Source organism: Camarhynchus parvulus, chromosome 3 (genome assembly GCF_901933205.1).
Source record: "Camarhynchus parvulus chromosome 3, STF_HiC, whole genome shotgun sequence".
Lineage (NCBI taxonomy): Eukaryota > Metazoa > Chordata > Aves > Passeriformes > Thraupidae > Camarhynchus > Camarhynchus parvulus.
The window spans coordinates 86536946-86559986 of NC_044573.1; the positions used below are offsets into that span (position 1 = coordinate 86536946).

At 39.4% G+C, this 23041-nt stretch overlaps 1 protein-coding gene across 1 annotated transcript in view; it reads right to left on the reverse strand.

The window, feature by feature from the left end:
• Positions 1-343: 343 nt before the first annotated feature.
• GCLC (glutamate-cysteine ligase catalytic subunit) overlaps positions 344-23041 on the reverse strand; it is a 37176-nt gene continuing 14478 nt past the window's right edge. The window contains exons 3-16 of the mRNA XM_030945803.1: positions 22119-22301; positions 19506-19619; positions 18713-18771; positions 18485-18621; positions 12373-12447; positions 11357-11473; positions 10398-10536; positions 9759-9871; positions 8995-9087; positions 8170-8274; positions 6023-6104; positions 5823-5926; positions 5610-5730; positions 344-1955 (exon numbers count right to left, since the gene is read on the reverse strand). Of these exons, the coding sequence (XP_030801663.1) occupies positions 1750-1955; positions 5610-5730; positions 5823-5926; positions 6023-6104; positions 8170-8274; positions 8995-9087; positions 9759-9871; positions 10398-10536; positions 11357-11473; positions 12373-12447; positions 18485-18621; positions 18713-18771; positions 19506-19619; positions 22119-22301 (1648 nt within the window). The 3' untranslated portion in view covers positions 344-1749. The remainder of the gene's footprint in view (positions 1956-5609; positions 5731-5822; positions 5927-6022; positions 6105-8169; positions 8275-8994; positions 9088-9758; positions 9872-10397; positions 10537-11356; positions 11474-12372; positions 12448-18484; positions 18622-18712; positions 18772-19505; positions 19620-22118; positions 22302-23041) is intronic.

The window sequence follows — 23041 nt, forward strand, 5'->3', positions numbered from 1 at the left end:
ACCATCAGAAAAGCATTCCAACTATTTTTAAGGGTTTTCCAAGCATAGTGGCTCATGCTGTGCAATCAGACAGATGCTACAATTTTAACAATAGCAAGGACTTCTTCGCTATAGGAGTGTCAGACCATTTGTCTGAGTCCTGAGCAGCTCCACTGTGAACAAAGTAAGTCTGGGTGAGTTGTACCTGCCAGGTATGCAACTCCTCCTTTTTTGAATCTAAAAGTGTGGGCTCAAGTCATGCAAGTGACCAATGCATACTGCAAATTTTATTTTTATTTCCTTGTTACAGAAACTAAATTAGCATATGCCTACATCTTAATTAAAACAAATTCACCACTGCAGAGAAAGAGTATTCATTTTATTCTCTAAAGCACACCTGTGAACACAGAATGAAGTGAAATTCAGTACATAAAAGCTTCTCGGTGCACCTCTCACTGCAGTTTCTCCATTAGTTCTTTTAAAAAAATCATTCGATCTTAGAGATTTTAATATGCTTCCATAAGCTTTGCATCTTCTACCCCTAATGCAATTCACTTTTAGAAATCAGTTAAGAAGCTAAATCAAAAAGGCCCCTTAAGTTTGCTTTATTTACAGATGCAATGGCTGAATTTAAATAGATTACAGTCACTCCCAGCACCACCTTCCAATTCAAAGGATTAGAGTATTCCAAAATTTCTCTTTTAACTGTTTTCTAGAGGGGATTAAATTGTCAATAACTACAGCTATGTAGGTAATCCCAGCCACCTACATCAATTACCTTAGAGAAAATGTGCTGACAAAAATATTTATAATTAACAAAATGATAAAATGAGAAACTCAACCTTCAGGAAGAATGGACAGAAGTTTGGTTTTGTGCTGCAGTCATTGTTGACTATGGGAGCAGCAGCAGTGGGGAGGAAGAGCAGTCAAGCAGGCTGAAATCCAGAGCAGGTGTCTCTGGTTCCTTTGTGAGGAGAGCTGTATGTCCAGCTCTCATTTCCTCCTCCCTTTCCGCACATCTCCCGTTATTACTTTTTTGTGAAATCATCGGGCAGATTTTCTGAACTGAGACAGCATGCAGCTTATTTCAGAGGGGAAGAAAATAACTGCATCTGCATGCAGGCTGACTTGCATTATCTGAATAAAGACAGATCTGCTCCTCTGAGTTTTACAGTTTACAAAAGGATGAAGGTCTTGTGGCAACTGAGAAACTGCTGTAAGATTAATAGCTCGGATGCACATATATTTGTCTGTTCTTACATACTTTCAAAACCCAATGGAAGGAAGAAGTATCTGTGATTCAGGTAGATCCAGAAGGATTTTTTTTTCTTACACAATAAGGTAAATTACTTAGCACATTCCAGGTTAAAAAAATTACAGTAAACATTCAGTAACTGGAATGCATATAATATACAAGTACCATTACATTTACAAAGCTGTTCATGACAATTTTTCTTTCTATATTAAGCTTAAAAAAGTTACAAGCTCATTCACAATAACCTTAGTTACAATGTTATTAAAATACATTGATGTTAATCATAAAAATATTTTACTATTTACATGTATATTGTATAAACCTTAACAATAAGAATATGCCTATTTTAGGATGCCTTAAATGAATATTTAGGCAGATTGGCCCATTTTATAGTGCAGTATCCCTGTTTTGGTCTTCACACCATGAAACTGTACCAGATTCACAGTATCTTTGCTAGTGCTTTGCTAAAAGGCTTAATCTTATTATTATTTAAGAAGCATTCATTCATTCATTCATTACAAAGAGTCAGTTTTATTTCCACTCTGTTTCTTATTAAATCCTACCCCCAGTAGTTCAGGACACTCTGCCTGGCCTTGAGCAATCTGGTTGCATCTCCACATAAGGCTGTAATTCATCTCATCAGTTATCACACTGTCTTGCTTGTAGTCCGGATGCTGCGCGATGAATTCCCTCATCCATCGAGCCACTGTCATTAACTCTCCTGTGGGCAAGAGCGAATTAAATTTTGGTTTATACATCTAATTTAGCAGTAGAATGTGCACTATATGCACAATTAATGAGTAGCCCATGTTTTCATGAGAAACACATTCCTATACTTTTTGGTTTTCAAATATGGCTAAACTGCAGGCACAATTAAGCTTGACTTTTCCCTGATGGTCTAAAAGACATTTATCTGGTGCACTTTTCCAACTTTCAGATATTCCAATGACACAATGCAGAGAGAAGTAGCAACTAGAACAGGTGCTTCCAACAGATTGTACAGCAAAAGGTCTTAAACACTTCATTTAACAGAGAATCTGGCTGAGATGAATCAACAGACCCCTCTGCACTACTACATTTATACAGAATAAGTCTGTAGTTGATCCATCCAACTGACCTGCTAGTTTTAATCCGTCAACCCTGGCTTATTATTCTTCCTCCAGCAGCTACTCTAGTAAAAAATAGGCTGGTTCCCAATTATACCAACTTCTATGTTTGTACACAGTGCCTCTGCCTCACTCCACAGTTCTTGGGTTGGTCAGCAGGTACCTAAGGGTCCCCAGCATTTCTGTAAAAGGTCACTGAATGACACACACCACTTGCAGGAGACTGGCAGCCCCATGAAGCTGCAGCTGGGGGCTGGTTGGACACCAGGGTCCAGGCTGCTGAATCTTGTTCCTGAATGCAGCACATGCAAGCAAACCTTAACTACTACAAGTTTAAGGTAATTCTGACTGTTTTAAGACATTAAGATGGGCTGATGGGATGCTCAAAGAGCCTAGGAAAACTTCATGGCTAGCTACCAGAACATCAGCTTCACTGTGAGAGTGGGAAGAATCAAGGGCTTCCACTACAGAAGTCTTTGGTTTACAAATATTATAATAAAGCAAGAGGAATCAAGTTAGAGAAAGCATGAAGGAACACACAAATAAAAAGTAAAAAATCCAACACTATGTAAAAATATCCCAGCAGTGGTTTTGAACAGATGTACATGAAGACAAATCAGAAAAATTGCAGAAAGTACCGGAAAGAAAAGCAGAATGAAAAAGGTTACTAGAAATCAAAATGTGCTTCAAAAACCAGAAGTAATGGTTTTAAAGGAATGAGGCCAGAGTTTACACTTCTACATAAGAGGGCAGGAAAAAAATTACTCAAGAGGCTTTATTTATTGAAGGCACTAAAACTCAACATGAAAACTTTCTGACACCAATGAGAAGCAGAGGGCCTGCAATAAAGTCAGTGGAGGCAGGAGCTGAGCAGAGTGAAGTTCAGGAACAGAGAGGTTTGGAGTGCAAGCAGGAGTGCAGCCCAGGAACAGAGAGGTTTGGAGTGCAAGCAGGAGTGCAGCCCAGGAACAGAGAGGTTTGGAGTGCAAGCCAGATTGCAGCTCAGGAACAGACAGGTTTGGAGTGCAAGCCGTGCAGGCGCAGCGCTGCAGGAGCGGGCAGGGTCCAGCACAGCAACACGGACACCTAGTGGCCAGGCAGCCCAGCGCTCCCCATCCCGGCCCCGCTGTACCCTGCACACCTTCACTGGGAGCACAGCCTGCAGCCCTCAGAAGTACTTATGGGAGTATGGCACCACTGACTGCCAAAAGGTGCGAGACACCTTCCAGGCAAGGAGGGGCAAAGGGAATTGTACATTCAGGAGCAACAATATACTGGAGAGGTCCACACAATTATGAATGCTGATGACAAGTGAGTAAATAAACATGATCCTACAACACAGGAACTAGAAGGTGTATCATGGAAAAACTGCGAAGAGCATTTAAACTAGAAAAACTAGAGAATTAATTTTTTCAAAAAGCATACCACAGAACTGTGTAATTTCTTATTATATGACTTTAGGGGGAGCAAAAGTGTAACTGCTTCAAGAAAGGTAAGGCAAAGATCATGGAAATCTCATCTGTGAAGGCTCATCAAGCTCTGATTACTGCACTGCAGGCAGACGGGAGAGCACACCAGGACAAGGACCACTTGATGCTGCTACCTCAGTACTGCTTGCATTAATAACTGGTGGTGGTCAGCAGCTGCTGCCTGTCTAGCAATCTGTAGTCTCACTGAGTGGTGGCAGTCACACACCAGCTATACAGAGGCCAGGAGGGTAATACTTGCTGTGCTGCAGGAGAGGAGGTGACTGAAGCTCAAATGAATTATGCCAGGGCAAGGTTACAGCCACAGCAGCTAAGGTGTCAGTGGTCTTAATTCATGAGTGCTGTGTTCACCATTTGAGAAATCTGAAAAATGGCCACTCTTTGTGGATGTGACTCATACTAAACAGGCTATGGATAAGGAACATTTGATTTAAGATCAAGAGTAAACTGGAATAATCCAAAGCTCACAGCTGAGAAACATTGTGGCACAGTAATACAATACCTAATGCTTTTTTATTCTGTGAATTCTAGTTCTTAAGAAGCTTCATTTAAAAGTAATTTCAGTTTGTGAGACCTGAACTATACACCCTACACTCTTATCTACCTCACCCTCACAGCTTTTAGGTCTGTGTAAATACAGGAGCTGACTTTTGCAATGACTGCAACTTTGCACCAGGTAGCAAAGTTTTTCTTTGGTGGGGAACACCTGCAGCTGGTCACCAGGCCTTAGGGAAAAGGCCTGCTACAGTTATGGATTCCTTGTTTTCTCAAGACCATTTCTCTGAAGGAAAAAAACCCCAAAAAACAGACAAGGGAATGTTTAAAAACATGTTACTGTTCTGAAGAACTGCTAAAGTAGTGAATTACCAGATAAGACAAAATCCTGATTTCCACCTCAGCTTTGGAAAGGTCTTTACCTAGAAGCTTCTACAGCCATTTTCAGGAATTAAAGAGGAATGCAGCATGTTAGTTTAAAACTTGGGGCGGGGGGGAGGGCTAAGAGAAAAACATTCTTGACTTAGGAGGCTAAAATTAACCATTTAGTTAAATTTTCATCAATAGAGTTATACAAGGGATTTACACCAAAAAAGTTAAAAAGTTGATGCAGACTGAGCTAAGCACACAGTTCTGAATTAAGTTTAGCCTGCATCTTTTACTTATTATACTGCTGCATTTTAACAAGAAACATAAACAGTCATTATACACCTGTCTTGAAAAACATTGCAACGTGAGAAAGACTGTGGAAGAGCCTGCTCTGCTCTGCCTTGAAGGAGTTCTGCTACTAACAGAAGTACCTTCTTATCAGTGAGCTAAAGTCTAGGTCCCATGGTCTAGCAGACCTGAGTTTACACTTATGAATGCTTTGGAGTCACACCAGTAATGTCAGGCAAGCTATCAGACCCAGCCTCAAATACTCTTACAACACTCCAGTGACAGGGCAAAGTGGGCTATTGTATGTTTAAACTACTACAAAGTGGACAGACAATACAGTGGCAAAACAGCAGTAAATGATGTTGAAAAGCAAAATCGAGGACTGGGTACATACTACCCTCTAAACCATCATTGTTACTCTATCAGTTACTCTGAATTTAAGTTCTAAAATGGATCACTAAACACTAAAGATCAAAAATAGACAGGACAAGATTTAAGCTAGAGAACACACTCGAGTCCTTTGCTCTAGTGATTTAACAGCTAACAAGACATCCACAGGTCCCATCAGTCTTATCCTACTAAAAGTAGAAAAATGCCAAGAAAGTCAATGTCCAAAAATATCAAACATACCAGAGGCTCTCTTTTTTATTAGCTTCAGGTAGTTTAGGATGCTGCATCTTGTATCCACATCCACTTCCATGTTTTCAAGATAGGAATTCAAAATTGGGATCAACCCTGGAAAGACTCCTTCCTGTGTAAGAGAACAGAATCAGCATAAAACACACTCAGTCTGGTTTGTGGGAAGGTAGAATAGGATGTGTTCTAGGTAGGAGAGGCTATTACCTTCCCATTGATAATTGTGTCAATGCTCATTAAGGTGTACTCTTCTGCGTCGGTGCCTGTCCCATTCTGTGCAGAGCCACATCCATCCAAAACAGCATTTCCACCTTCATGTGTGACAAAGGGAAAGGAAAAAATGGTTACAAGGCAAGATGTGTGCTAAACATCCACAACAATGTCAGTCAGATTACTTGATGTGATACCTTTGCATATATCTTTTCTGAAGTAAAACATTCCCTGTCGTACAGCATCTCTTTTCTGGGCCACCTTCATGTTTTCATCCACCTGGCAAAAAAATATTTCAGAGATCTGTGACATTTTAGAAAAGTAGGATTCTACCAAACCGTCACATTTGTGTTTCGTAAGTTGAAATATCTACTGTATTTCTTACTGTTTCATCACACAAGGTCAAGCTGTGAAGCTATGTTTTATTTCATTCTTCAGTGTCCAGGACAAATCCACCAACAGATGACATTTTATGAAACTGGGTCTCCAGTAGAATAGGTAATGGTATCGTGTTAGAACATGCTATGCTAATTTCAGTTTGGATGAAAACATAGGAACAGTTACAATTAACAGGTTATATCCCTTCTTTGCATATTTAGATGCAATTTAAATAAGTACGGAAGAAGAAAATTTCAATTTCCCTAGCCATAATTTGCTGCTTTTATTAACAAAATCATCACTGTCTTTAGAAGAATTATCACTGTATTAAACAAATGTTCAGAAACAGCATTTAAGTAAGTTTGTATAGGAATTGTATCTATTCCATCCCAAACATGTTAGATATTTAAACTTAGATTGCCAGCAAAAAAAGTTCTAAATTTCAGGCTTCTCGAAAGTCCCCAAAACTACAATGTTCGCTCTGCAAATGACATAACCATTGCTCTGTCTTTCTCGATGGAAGATTTTGTCCAAGTTCTTTGGTAATTAACATCATACAGCTTTTGGACTTTAGCTTTACCATACTGTCTTCAGAAAAAGAGATACATTTTGCTGAATTCTTTGTCTGATATTTAACTAAAGGCTATGCAAAATCTTCATTTACTTCTTACCTTCCACAACTTTGTTTTAAATTCACTTTATATTATGAAACCTATTTACACAACAGGTTGTTTTGAAAGTTTGAAAGAACTCCAGTCCCAGCTGACGAGTGTTCAACCACATTCAATCAGACAGCCAAGATTAGTGTGAGATTAGCCCCATAACCCCCTATTATTTTACTTGAAAGAGGCAGGCTTACCAATGGTTGTGCAATTCTGTGTTGCATTACCTGCCAAATTGCTTGGCAAGTTTAAGCAATTTTAAGCCCCCCAGCCCTGCAATTCTGTTCAGGTTCTTTCAGCACCTGATCCCTTATTCACTCTTAACTGGTAGTTAAAATTTTTGTGCTTTTGAGACACTCAAATAACAATGTAATTATGTAATCTAGCTGCTAAATTGCTGCATTATTCATGGAGTCTGAACTCCCTGACATCTCCTTTTAGAAGTCATACCAAATCATACCATGTATGAATGGTATGATTACTGTAAATTTATGACTTCAATATTTTTCTCCATTTTAATTAAAAAAAACTCTATGAAAGGCCACAGGATACTGTGGTTATGCAGGATTTTCCAGTATAGTGTCAAAAGCCTTCTACCCTACAAGATCTTTTTTAAAGCTACCTATAACATCACAGGAATATTCATCTAAAAATACATTTTTTGGTCAAGTGCCTCAGAAAAAGGACATGCAAGGACAGTTTCACACAAAACAGGTCAGCAATTGTGAAGGCAAGATTAAGGAAAAAGTACATTTTGCATGGCTTGTCTGTCTAAAGGCAAGCCACAGCTGTGACCAGAATCAGCAGTGTTTGTCTCCACTCAAATACTGTGTAACACTAAGCATGCTGAACTCCTCCTTTCCCTCCCTGCTACATACAAACAAAACACAGAATAAGAGCGTGACACACATGCAACATTGATGTTAAATAAGTTTAAAGTTTTTATTTTTAGTTCCACAAATTTCTCCCCTGCATGTAAAATGGGGGAAACATACCCTTTCCCAGCCTCCAAACAGCCTTGTGACAATGCTATTTCTCAACATTTCTGCAGCAGTTCAGTGCTAGGCATCACAGAAATTCCTACAGCATTTGTCTATGTTTAATTCCATGAGACAGCAGTAAAATATTTGTTTAATATTGTAGAGTTTAAATTAATTCAAAGTACTGGAACAGATGAAAACTGACTGGAAGATAAAAATGACTGTTCTGTAAGTGGACAAATATTATTTCCTAGCTTGCAGGGGATAAAAATCAGACTTGATGCATTACATTTAGCTCTAACAGATCTGACCTTTCATACCTACCTTGGACAAAGGAATGAGAAAATCCAGTTTATATGACAGAATCACTCTGGTTAGCAATACCACAAACACAACATAAGCCGAGTTTTCAAAGTCTGTTAACTGGACCTAGACAGGAAAGGAGCAGAGATTCAATTACTTTGGAGGGAACACACTCATGCAAGGCCAGTCTGGAGCAGTTTGACTCAGATGTTCATGCTGGCACTCGGGCTCCCACACGCTGCACTCGCTGAGGGCTGACCCACACACACAACCACCAGCACTGACTTCCAGCGCACAAAGCACGCACGGGCTGCAACAAACTCAACCCTGCAATTCCATGCAAAGCACACTTGTGCTTCAGAAGACTAATAACCTGCACCTTCAAACTCTCTAATTACAGAAGTATAGTAGCATTTAAATCTCCACTCTAAAAGGATTAAATTCAGAGAGCTTAGAAACAAACTACTATAGAATAAAAGCGCTTTGTGAAAAAAACAAAACTGTGACAGTGGAATTGTTCAGTACCAGGAAATGTACTAGAGAAATACAGTCTCTAGAAGCTAAATGGGGCTTTGTTTGCTGCTGCTTTAATACAAGCCTAATTCCTTTCCCCATCACCCCAAATCCATTAGCATGCGTTGATGTACTGCAGTGGATTCTCCTGTCAGTTACATTCCCACAGTCCATGTCTGATTAAATACTGCTGTCCACTTCACTTGCATCCAGTAAATCAAAGGGAAGAAAACACAGCACAAGTAATAGGAGTTTGATACTGGATGGCAGAATGCCTGGTACTTTTCCACTTAAAAGGAAATGTGCTCTTGTACATACTGATGTCTTCCTTACCTCCATAGGTCTGAATTCCACTCTCCATCCAATATCTGAATTTGGAGGTGGTGGCTTAAACCTCATTGTCTGCCAGTTTGTAGACTGAATATTCTGCAGAGCACATGAAATAATCTGTCACAATCAAGATGCACATCATTCTATAATATAATTGAAGAAAAATAAGCAGATAACTAGAGCCCTGGTGTTTTCCATGGAACAGTGTAGCAGATTAAAGTGGTTCCAAAGTAAGTGCTGTAATTTCCTAAAGCCCACAGTACAACTACCCAACCTAGGAGCAAATATGTTGTACTTTCTCATGCTGTTTTGGTTGAGTATTATGCACAAGACACTAAGGGACTGGCATGCAGCTGACATTATTTTTTCATGAGGGGCTGACACATCCTGAACTAAAAAGGCCTAATATTACCACAGTTATTACCTCATAAAGCTGTAAAAGAGAGATTTCTACATAAATAAAATACAAACCACGTTTCAGGAAGCCTTACAAATTGACAGTTCCCCTTTACATTTATATACATAGCTATTATTCAGGCTCTTCACATTTTATTTAGTTTAAAGTATAAGCCATCACCTTCTAAATAAAAGATAAAATGAATAAATGAATGTGCTTATAACTGCGAAGTCATATGCCAAAAAACTACCTGAAGTGAAAAATTAATGAAAAAATTCTTAGCCAATACAGCCATCCTCCAATTCAGTATTCTGAAGATAAGCAATTATATAGATATATATTTATTAAATTCCTCTAAATTAGACGTAACCTCAAAATGGTCGGATTCATTTGCATCATCTAGATGTATTTTCTCCTCAAACAAAGTCAATGGGTCTCGAATGAACAAGTGTGCAATATGCTGTGCCAAAAGGTGGTCAATACCTACAAAATGAAAATTCAAACAAACAATTCATACATATCAAAACAGGCTCTAGGAATTTTTTTTTACAAGACTGAAAACATCTAACGCTGCAGTGCTACCTCAGCCCACCACATCCTGTTAAAGTGATGACTTCAGGAAGGAAGGAAATGATTAAAAAGAGCAAAAACCCCCAAAACCAAACAGGTTCTTGTTTGGAAATGGCAGCTGAGTATTGGTGTGGCTGCCATTCTTCCTGTTTTCTGATGCATTCTGTGCCATGTTTCTTAAAGCAGTTTGGCTCTCTCCATAAAAATAAACCATCAATTCCAGCTTGAGAAACTCAGTTTGATGCATTAGGGACAGTTTCTGTTACAAATGAATCCTTTTTAAAAAACTCTCAAGACCACTCTGCACAGATACTTCCTGAGTAGGAAATCACTCTGAGGGCTGCACAATGTTTGTAACAAACAACAACAAACACCATAAAATATCCCCACACACTGCAAACATAATTCTTAACCTGCTCATAATGAAGCAAACACTTACCTTCCTTTATTAGGTGCTCGTAGATATCTTTGTCTATTGTCAAATCAATGTCATTGTATTTCTCACCACATTCAGATAGATAACTGTCTATGGAATCATATCTGGATTTACTGATTCTATAATGGTTGTTCTTCAGTGGCTATATAATTTAAGAATACAATATTTTAACGGCTTGTTAACAATGTTACCTAAGTTTTGCTCACTAATGACACTTAAGTTGAGAATTACTATCCTATTTAAAAAACCCTACAACCTCAATTAAAATTACTAAAAGCATGAGTCTTAAATAGGCTCAATATAAAGTGATTCTGGAATTATGACAATTTTGTTTGCAGACATATATATCTGAGCAAAAAATCAGTCATCACACATTTACTAGAATTCTCCAGATGTAGAAATGTTTTCCTGATGTAATACGCCATTACCCCAAGCACCTGGAAAGCATTAAACACATACCAACAGTTTCACTATGTGCACATTGTTAGAGATGCCCTTAAAATAGGTAGTTCAAGAAATATTTCAAGTAAGTTTAAAAAATTATTTATTTTATGTAATTTTGTAAGTGCATTGAATGGAAATTCCTGCTTAGAGAAACTCTACAAGTTCTGATACCTGGCTCTCTTGATTTAGTCCTAGTTTATACTACTCAGCAGCACCCACGATTTAATCTAGTGCAATTTTTGCCTTTTGGGCCCAAGCATAAATTAGCAAGTTTCCTCACTGGGGCCCTTTTCAGCTAGCTGTGGAAGACTGGGATTCCATATCTAATTAAAAATATGTATTTTTTAACACAAACTGACCAACCAAGGCAAGTGTTTATGCCATCTCTCCTGTATTTACCACAAACACCATCACACTTGCTCACTAGGGTTTCTGATGAGCACAAGCAGAATCTGGTAACGAAGATTTAACTGTTTTGCCCAAAAAACCCCAGACACCTAGGAGGCACCATGGCTTACCTCCAGCCCCCGCTCCTCGCGCGTTCGGTCATCCACGGAGGCAGAGATCACTCCCCAGCGACAGTCAATGTCAGACACGTAGCCTCTGTAGAATGGAGACGCAGCACTCAGCGCCATCTAAAATGGAACAGCTGACATCAAAACAAAGGACAGGCCAAGGAACCAGAAGCAAAATACAACCCCACTGGAAAGGGACCCAGAAGGAGCTGAAGTATATATATTTCAGTTTGACATCCAGCCAAAGCCCAAATAACCAGAAATACCTCAACTGCTGCCTCCGAAAAATGCCTAGGTCAAGGGTTAGCATTCCTGAAGTGGCTTCTGACACTTTCCAAAGGTTTCACCTCTACAGATCAGCATTCAAGGAATGCAAAAATGACACTGGCAGAAGCACTTTTGAGACAAATCAGCAAGTATTCTGCTTGCTCACTTCTGAAGTTCACCTGGCAATCATTTTATTTTGTTTATCTTTGTTTGGCCAAGCACCTTAGTAACACAGCTGGAACATACCTCACTCAGGGCAGGATCTACTCATCATTCAGACCAGACAAATACTTTAGTTTCATAACTCCTATTATAAACAGTTGTTTATGACAACAGGTTTATAAAAGGGACAGATTTAAACAACTTAAGCTGAAATCCTCTGTAGCACTAGAGGGTTTTCAACACCAGTTGAAAAATTAAAAATTGTTTTAAGACCAAGCTTGCCTTGCTTTCATGAAATCTGCCCAAATCTACTTCTAAAACTATTTAACAAGAGTCTCACACATGTGGGAGTGAGAGCAGAGGGGAAGAAATAGACACAAGGGCCAAGAAGGAACAGATATTATCTGTTTTGTGGTGTCATTTGCACATTAAATAGTTAACATGACTCACATGGCAACCTAGTCTTCTCCAAGAATATCCAATTTGTGAGCTTGCAATATCAATATTATTTTTTCAATATATTGATATATATATATATAGTGATTTCTGCTATTAAGGAAGAGTTCATCTGACAGATGTCCATCACTTACCACAATGGGACAAATTGTAGCTAGCTGATCATAGAGATACCTTGCTTCAGAAATGCTGCAAGCCTGAAATGTTACCTGTTGGAAGATGTACAGTTGCTATCAAATTTGGATCATCATACAACAAGCACAGTCTTCCTAGATTTAAAATCAAGTATATAATAAAATTATTCTTACACTAAAAATTTTAGGGTTTTTTGTTTGGTTTTGTGTGGGTTTTCCCTCTAAGTCTTGGACACATTTCTGCCCCACCTATCAGTAGTGTTCATATTACAAACTCCTTTCTGTGCCATTTCCATGTTCATTAAAAGATTTCAGACCATAATGCTTCTATGGTGAGGCTGAATATACAAACACTTGCCAGAATCAAAGAAAACTGAGTTAACATCTAGAATACACATGGGTGAATAATGCACCTTTAGGAAGTAAGCCAGGAACCTACTTAGAATAACAGTCAGATTCTATTGTAGATTTAACATTTGTTTTATGTAACGCTAATCCTGTTTTAAACAACATTTCAAGATGCCTTTGATCCTGAAAAACTGTGGGGGGAAAAAAGAGTACCTGTGTGTCTACTGTAACTTTCATTTAAAAAGTACCTTCATTAAAAAAAAAGAAAAGTACAGCTTTTCTGTATTAGAGGCTAGAACCCAGCAAAAAAATAGAAAAGAAATATTATTTGCAGAAGGCATTAATGCTCTGGAAGTCCTACCACAGATAGGCCACTGGAATAGGTAACTCCTTTGTAATATTTTTGTGAAATTTACTCAGAGCACATCAAACAAAAGACACGTTTCTAGTAGCAGACCTTACCCGCTAGACTTTGTAAACCAACACTTTATGAATTTAGAAAATGCACAGAGTGATCAGTCTCAAAACTCCCTTTGACTTAGCAGTTTATGTATTCACAGATCAGAAGAAAACAGATGGGAATGTACACCTGTACCACTATCATAACATTATACAAGAGGCTTCAGCTCTAAATCAACATCTCTGCTTGCTGTCCTGAAGAATTCCAGTTGCACACAGGCTTTCCTCTTCCAAGGATAGTAATTAGAGTGACACACAAAACATGAATTTTGTTCTCAGCTTGCCACTAAACCAAACTGCACCTCAAGTAAGACTAAAAAATAACCCAAGCAACAAATCCCTCCGAAACTACTGAATTCACTGGTGCCTCAGTGATGTATTTTTTGGGGGGTGTTGATGATGGTGGTATAGGGGAAATATAGGATTTGTTTGTGTTTGTCTTTTTAAATCTTGATCCAATATTCATTGAAATATCCCAAATTAGAAAACAGCTGTGCTGTGGAGAAAATATTCCTTCTGTGTCTATCCTCCAAGTGGCTTGTTTTTTTTCAGAAAAAAAACCAAGCAAACAAACAAAAACCCAGGTGGTTAAAAGACAAGATTAAGTATTATCTTGCAGAAAAGCAGCTAAGCATGATTTGTCATCATTAATTTTGGACATTCAGCACCAGGGAGCCAGCCTTGAAGAGTGGGTGGGTTGACAGGACACCTACACTCTTTCCCCAGACAATGATATTTGCCTCCCCTTTCCTTTTATGCTTATTCCAAACCACATTAAATCTGAGATTCAACATGGTTTCTAGGCCAATGTCCCACTAGGGAGGAAAAGGGCATGGCTGTCTTCTCCAGAAGGGCTACATGCATTGCCAGTGCATGACCAAGCTCATCAGGACATTATTTTTACCTCTGGAAATGCATCAAACCAAGTTGTAGCTTGGTGTGCAGTACAAAAAAAAGGAACAAAAACCAAACCAACAAGACCACCCCCCAAACAAGGAAGTATATCTACTAAAAACTACCTTACAAAAATAGGTGGGCAATACATGTTTTCTTCTAGTCAGTTATCAGGAATTATCAGTTGATACAGAAGCAGCTGCCAGCCTTTTCATTCCCCCTTTGATGATAACAGGACTACCAAATTTGAATCTGGCCACTTATTATCAGAATGTAATAATAAAATGTAGCAGTATGCTATACTAAAATAGTACGCCTTTAATAATGTTTTTAAAGTTCGTACAATGACTGAATAAGGCTGGATTTCTTTTATTAGTCTTAAATAAGAGAGATGGTATAAAACAAACCATGGCAAACTAACACTTTGTAAAACCACACAGTATTATGTACGCTTTACTATCTCATCAGATTCACCTAGTGACAAGAAATTTGCACCTAGTGACAAGAAACCATACGTAGCACCTGTCAAGAACTTTTATTTGTACAGCTTTTGTAGTTTCTCAAAAGGAGTGCTTTTTATAAGGTTTTCTGTCCTTGCTATGAAACAAGAAGAGCCTAGAGAATTTTCTTTAATCCTACAGAGTTAACACCAGCCTCTTCCTAGCTCTGCTTCCAAGCCTGTGGTGGCAACAGGCACATTTTATCAAGAGTCAAATACACCATGATTACCTAAGGTGTTAGTGCCCAGCATCAGAGAAACATTTAAAGCAAACAGAAAAGGAAAAGGATTAAAGCACTCTTAATATTCAGCACCTAGATTTAAAGGGAAGATACTGTAAGACAGGAATATCTCAGGCAAATTACTAAAAAACATAGAAAGTGGGCATGTTCAAATGAGAGAAAACAGAATCAAAAACATCTTCCAGCACACAGTCAGAGAACATGGATTTGGTAGATTTGTGGTACAAGCAGTGAGAAGACAACTCCTTTGCAGATAGCTAAAAACATTTAAGAATGAGAAACTTTATATAGGAGTTCATGATGTTTGTAAATGAAATAAAATTATACAAAGCAGAAAGCTACTTACCACAACCTCTTGCCACTCCCTGCTTTTGCTGTTCTAAGGGTGAGTAACTAAAAAACCTCTCCCATTCCTACAAGATAGCTCAGTTTCCATCTCCACAGTGTCCTCTGATCATGCCTAAAAGATGAGCGGAGTGGAGGATGACCTTTCACACTCAAAAAGTGCTGGAGTTTCAGGAGCAGGTGCTTGATCAAATGAGGCTTGACCACTTCAAGAAACTCTCTCAGCAAGTCATCCAGTTATGTTCGAATATTAACAGAAAAAAAAAACCCATAAAGCAAGTGAATAAACCTGGTGTATTGGACTGACCCTGGCTGGATGCCAGATATCTACCAAAGCCATTTAATCATTCCCCTCTTTGCTGGACAGGGAAGAGAAAGTGTAACAGAAGGTTAAGGATCAAGGTAATGCCAGGGAGAGAACACAGCATAAATTAGATTGGCAAAGACCTCTGAGATCACTGAGTCCAGCCTATGACTGAACACCACCTGGCCAACTAGACCATGGCACTGAGTGCACATCCAGTATTTCCTTAAACACCTCCAGGTACAGTGACTCCACCACCTCCCTGGGCAGCCCATTCCAGTATCTAATCACCCCTTCTGTGAAGAATTTCTTCCTGATGTCCAACTTGAACCTCCCTAGGTACAGTTTGAAGCCATTTCCTCTTGTGCTGTTGCTGGTTGCTTGAGAGAAGAGGCTGACCCCAACCTGGCTACAGCCTCCTTTCCGGCACTTGTAGAGCACAGCAAGACCTCCCCTGAGCCTCCTCCTCTCCAGGCTAAACACTCCCAGCTCCCTCAGCTGCTCCTCACAGCACTTGTGCTCCAGACCCTCCACCAGCTCCACTGCCCTTCCCTGGACTCACTCCGGCCCCTCAATGTCTTTCTAACAGTGAGGTGTCGCAGACATTTCTTTTATGAAAAATCCTTGCTTAGGATTTTTCCTGCTGAAGTTGAGACGTTTCAGCAACCAGATGTAAACAATGATTGTTTGCTGCTGTGGAATGCAACAGGTGGACCTGTGATTGGTCTGGTGTGGATGTTTTGGTTCAGTGACCAGTCACGGCAGAGCTGGCTCTCGCTCTCTGTCAGAGCCAGCTCCTTTGTTATCATTCTTTCTATTCTTATTCATTGCGTAGCTTAGCTTCTAGAAACTTTTCCTTCTATTTCCTTGTAGTATAATTATAATGTAATATATATATATATATATATATATATATCTCATAAAATAATAAATCAAGCTTTCTGATCATGGAGTCAATGTTCTCGTCTCTCACCTCTGTGAGACCACTGTCACAGTGAGGGGCCCAGAACTGGACCCAGCACTGGAGGTGTGGCCCCAGCAGTGCTGAATACAGGGGGACAATCCCTGCCCTGCTCCTGCTGGCCACACTATTGCTGATACAGGCCAGGATGCCATTGGCCTTCTTGGCCACCTGGGCATACACTGACTCATGATCAGCTGGATGTCAACCAGCACCCCCAGGTCCTCTTCCATCAGGCAGCTTTCCAGCCATTCTGTCCCCAGCTTGCAGCTCCACATGGACTTGTGGTGGCCAAAGTGCAGGACCCAGCACTTTCTCTTACTGAACCACCTACAACTGGCCTTGTCCCATTGATCGACCCTGTCCAGGTCCCTCTGCACAGCCTTCCTACCCTTGAGCAGATCAATACTGACCCAACTTCGTTTGGTGGAGATCACTCACCAGATACTGTCACAGGAAAAACAGGCCTAACTTGGGGAAATTAACTGAATTTGTAACAAGTCAAATCAGAGTAGAACAATCAGAAATATAAGTAAATCTTAAAATTCACTTCACTCCCAAATTCTCTACTTTCTCCCCTCCCAGCAGTGCAGAGAACGAGGAATGAGAGCTGTGGTCAGTTTGCCACATATTGTCTCTCCTGCTCCTTTCTCCTCACACGTCTTATTTTGATGGACTTGCTCCAGTGTGGGGTCCTTTCCCTGGGACAGTCCTCCAATGAACATGTTCACTGCTCCAACATACAGTCTTTGTCCTGGCATCAGCTGGGATAATTACTTTTGTTCCTAGTGGCTGGGTACAGTTCTGTGTTTTAGATTCAGTATGGGAATAATGTTGATAACACACCGATGTTTTAGTTCTTGCTGCTTATTTTAACTTAAGGACTTCTCAGTTTCCCATGCTCTGCCAGTGAGCAGGTGCACAAGAAGCCAAGAAGAAGCACAGCTGGGACCTGAACTGGCCAAAGGGATATCCCATCCCATACCAGATGGCATCATGCTCAATACATAAACTGGGGGAGTTGGCAGGGAGGGGCCAATTGCTGCTTGGGGACAGGCTGAGCATTTGTCAGCAGGTTGTGAGCAACTGCTCTGCTGAGCATCACTTTCTTCTCAAGTTTTATTCCCTCCCCTCTTATTTTCATCACCATTGTTATTATTTTTTATTTTATTTCGATTATTAAGCTGGTTTTATCTCAACCCACAAGTCTCTTTTTCTGATTTGCCCCTCATCCCACCAGGGCCAAGGGTGTATATGTGTGTATGGAGGGAGCAATGGCATGGTACTTATTTGCTGTCTGGGTTTAAAGCACAACAGCCCTTCTCATGGGTTACACTTAATTAACTACTCCAGCATGAGTCCCTTCCACAGGGTTCAGTCTTTCAGGAACTGAGTGCTCCAGCACAGGTACTCCATGGGGTGATAGGTTGTGCCTCCTTCATGTATCCACCTGTTTTGGTGTGGAGTCCTCCAGGGGCTGCAGGTGGATCTCTGCTCCAACACCAACCTCCTGCCTTACCATGATCTTCACTGCAGGCTCCAGGGGAATCTCAGCTCTGTCACCTTGAACACTTCCTCTCCCTGCTTCTTCACTGACCTTGGTGCCTGCAGAGCTGTTCCTCTTACATATTCTCATTCCTATCTTTACCTGCAGTGTCATTGCACAGTTTTTCCCCTCCTTCTTGCTGTATGTACATCAAAGGTGCTACCACTGTCACTGGTGGGCTCAGCCTTGGCCAATGGTGGGTCTGTCTTGGACCAGCTGGCGTTGGCTCTGTTGGACATGGGAGAAGCTTCCTTCTCATGGGAGAAGCAGCTTCTCACAGCAGCCACCCCTGCAGCCCCTCTGCTAGCAAAACCTGGCTACAAAACCCCAACATATTTGGATTTTAAGACTAGAATACTAGACATACCACTTGTTCTTTTATCTCCCTTTTTGCCAGACTGATGTACAATGCATCAGTTGAAGAAAGTGAAAGTAGACATAAGACAAATCTTAAAAAGGGAAGTGTTGAGAGAAGACAATGTGTAGTAACATCTTGAAAGCAGATGCACTTTACCTGGAGGCAGCAGTTTCCCATTCCAAAACCCATAGCATCCATATATATGTAGTCTGGCTTAGCTGCCTTTGCTGCTTCTCCATCATCATTAGGAAATGTTTCAATGAAAGGTGATGGCGTGTTCTTATCTTTAAATACTGTGTGGAAAATACAGGCACTCAGTAACTCAGAGCATGAGACTAAACAATCACTTTGAAAAAGAACAAAGTTAAGACTGAATTCACCCACTTGGTACATTTATCACAACCTTCTCTCCTCTTCGGTGTCGAATGTTTCTGGTCAGTGTACTACAACAAAAGAAAAAGTTTTTTGAATGATATGAAATTTTCTCTTTATGGAAATATTTTGGCACCTACTTTCTAAACAATTTTTAGGGTTTCAGAATGTCAAATTTCTTTTTATTTTGAGCACTCTCCTTCAGGATACTTCTTTTCCTAGTTTTAAGATAGACTGTAAAAGATACAACACTGAATTTTTCTTCAGGAAAGTCAGTCTTATTTTGATGGACTTCACAGTAGTATACTAACAAAACAGTAAAAGGCTACAGACCTGAAGAATACAAGGCCAAGTTAAAAGGTATGCTCAGTTTTAAAACGATTTTCATTGGCCAAAGTCTCACTTTACAGTGAGAAGTACATTTCAGAGTAACTAGGGCAAGCCACTGGGTTCAGAGATGTCAGTGTAACATACCTTAGGGAGAGCTGGATTAACCATGATGGAAGCATTTAGGCACAAGACTTCAAACTGGAAACAATTTTGCCGTAGCAAAATCAACACTTTTTGCCCCACAACAGTGTGAACTATTATATAGAGTTCCTCTAACTTAACAACTAATTTTCTTAAGACACTTTGAGAAGAAACTACATGTCATCACAACCACTTCTATCCAAGTCCTTCTGATATCTGCAGCAACCAGCTGAAGTGTTCTCTATTCCAGTAATGTAAAGAATTTGCAGATATATCTATGATATTTAGGTAGAGACAAAATATTTGATTTCTCAAATTTTCCAAATATTCTTACCTAAATCTAGGATGTTTATTGATGGCTTCATCTGGAAAAAAGAGCGATTTTGAAGCTCCTCCTTCTACTGGTGTTGGCATATAATCCGGCAGTGTAAACCCAGGACAGCCTAACCTATGTAACACAACAATGAGATCCAAGCTGTAATGAAAACAGACTGTGATTTTAGAATGGTCAGATGATCAGAGATTAGGATTCTAGTAGACAGCCAGCCAACAACCACCTTCCACAGTAGTTAACACAGCCTTTTTTTTTAAAGAAACCCCACTAGTTAGTGTGTTAGTGCTTGTTATTAATACTGACATGCAGCTGCATTCCGTGCTTCAAAGCTTATCTTGGGGATACAGGTTGACTGCCAAAGAAAGTTATCCAGCCCTACTCTTAACCATCTACCCCTCTTAAAAGATATGCTTAACCAACTCTGTAAGAACTAGAGGTAGTTTCAAGTGGTACACATGTCTTAAGTCTTATAACACTTCTAGAATGCTGAAAACCCCTAAGAGACGAAAGTCATAAGCAAAGAAAAATTGCAGCTATTAAGTGTAAAATGCTGATAGATATGCAAGCTAATCAGAATACACCCCTCCCCTTTGGGAAGCTCCATTTTAAGTTTCAGAGTCACCTGAAACAAGAATAAGCTCTCAGTACAGCTGGGACAAAGGAACATTTGACAAGGCTGAGGTAAAGTAGCAGATTAGTTTCTCCACGTTGAACAGTAAAAAGGGCAAAGATTGGGTTGAAAGGCTCTAGTACTTGGATAGTTTAAAAAAGTTAGCTGATAAAATTACAAACTAATCAAAATATCAGGAAACACACTTCTGAGAATATTATTTGTGTTCAATATTGTTCCTTCTTCCTTGTTTCAGTAAGTTGTCCTACAACTTGTAAAGCCAGCTTCATCACCTACCTAAGTGCTACACTGTAAACTGCATCCCTCCAGTCCCCAAGAAAGAAAACAACTTTCTGGCCCAGCAGTGGCGGCTCACAAATTTAGGAACTAGGGACACGTATTTAGTATCTAAGCTATAATTTTTTAATATTAAAGCATTTTCAAATAGTTCACTTTTAACTGGATTATTTTGATTTGAATAAGCTTACTTCTTTACCTTTCTTCTGTCAGCACTCTAACAAGTTTTTTTGTCTTTTCAACTGCACAGATTTTAATATATACATGTGTACATGCCCAGATGCACACAGGCATACATACATGTTATTGTAGAGACAATGTGGCAAAAAACTTCAACCCTATGAAACCTCAGAAATACATGTTAGCAAGACTTCAGTCAAACCAACAAAGACTTGAATGGGAAGACAGCAAAAGGCAGAAATAATAAACTAAATTAGGCTAGCCTAGGGAGAGCAATCTCTGAGGGATGAAAGTATGTTTGGAATGACCTGTAAGTCATAAACAAACTACATTTTATTACTTACTGGCTTTCACTGAAGTCCAAAGTACTGCTCCTACAGTGATGTAAAAAGTATTTATCTGTATCTACAAAGGGATTAACAACTCCTCTCCCTGTATTCCCCGCATGACTGGGTCCAAAACATTTGTATGAAAAACTTCTTAAATGACATAATGTACCTGTAAGGTTGCAGGGGAACCTGCAACTATTGCTAACTACTTAGCCACTGGACTTTAAATAAACTTTTATTACATCTAGTTTAACTCTAATGAAGTGAAAGTAAATTTTGTCAAAGAGTGTTCTTAAAACAGCATTTGTGGGGCATTATGCAGATATTTTGGCACCACTGCTGCAAAGGCATATTTTGTATTGTTTCTCCTCTCAGCAAGAATTTTGGGCTATTGCATTCTGTATTACACAAGAAACTAGTCAGTAAGGCCAGCTGCTTCTCTCCTACTGCAGAGCAACTTTTATACCATTATAAGCACGACTATCTTCATTCACTTCACTGACCAGGCTATTTAGAGTGAATGTAATAAATCTTTACCTAGAATTGTATTTCAATAGAATGTCACAAAATACAGTTTCTCCTAGATAATGAAGTTCATTCTAAATTTAATTTCTTCAAGAACTCCTTTACAACAATAAAAAGGATGAAATCTATCCTTTGTAAGGGTATTATTAACCCAGGAGAGATGCTCTCCTTTCTAGATTCAGTAAGTAGAGTATTGTATAATAGAAGTACTAAGTCCAGGTGCCCTAAACTACCAGAAGCTTGCATGTACTTTAGTGAAAAAATAGTATTAAAAATTGATCATGTTTGTCGTGTTTTGCAAAACTGCTACTCAAAGAACACAGTTTGTAAAATAAGTAAAGAGAAACCTTTTCTATACAATTTTCTCTATCAACTCAAGGTGGTAGACTACTCTTTACTTACAGTTAACATTTTATGTTACAAATCTTCAGTACTCTCTCCTAATACAAAATCATCACAGGTTAGAAGCAACCTAAAAATTTAAAAGATGCTTATTTGCTTGTCTCATTGCAATAAAAATTTTAGGAAACATGATTGGAACATAAAAGCCAAAGTACTTTAATCAAATAATATTCTTCTGTATTCATTGAACAGTTTAGCTATATGCAATAATAAGAAAAAGTGTATAAGGAGAACAGGGAACATAGCATTACACTTCAACAACCATCTCACCTTGGAAATGATGTCACTGTGCAAACAGCCTCATTTTCTTTGAGTACAGAAGCAGCCTCTTGCCGTCTTTTCCTCATGTTGTCTTGCACAGTGTTGAATTCAGACATGGTTCCCCCATATGGCTGTCCAGGTGTTCCTTCAATCATGTAACTTCCATATTCTGGTCTCCAGAGTGTTGGGTGACTGTAATGAAAGAAGAGCCACTGATGAATTATTTGTGAGAATTTCAGAAATTAATACCACTTGCAAGAAAAATCTCCTAGTATTTGACACAGGAACACAACGTATCTTCCAATGCACCTCACCTTCACGAAGGGGTAAAAAGAAAGCAGGGTGCAGTTTGGCAGTAATAGTGTTGCTGTGTAGTACAATAACCAGGATTTGCCTACACCAAATTGCAGTCACCCTTAGCATCTGTCTCAAGCTTTGTTTCTTGGGGTTTTAACCAGAACCAGAAAATACAGATCACTGCTGCTGTTCCACAGGAGAGGACAGGGAAAAACTTCCCTGCCATTCTTACATCTACACTTCTAGTTCTTCCAAAAATGGGGGAGTGGTGCTACAGACAACAGCCTTCCCCTATACAGCCCTCACTTGCTCCTCTAGCCAAGAGATACGGGAGCAAGTACACATGCACATGTACTTTATGGGACATGGATTACTGCATGCACACAGACACAAAATCAGAGCAAGACAAAACAAGCACCCAAACTGCAACTTCCATGGGTTCACCATTACATTCTCCTTTACCTCAAAGCATAGAAATTTCAAAGCAAAAAGTGCATGGACTTCCTGCAAGTGTGCTCAAAAGCTTTCACTTCCTGACCCCCAGATTTATCTGAAAATATCAGTATGTGTGGTTTACAGTTTTACCACTAGGAGACTTGAATGTGAAGCCAGGTTAATAAGACTTTGCACAGCAT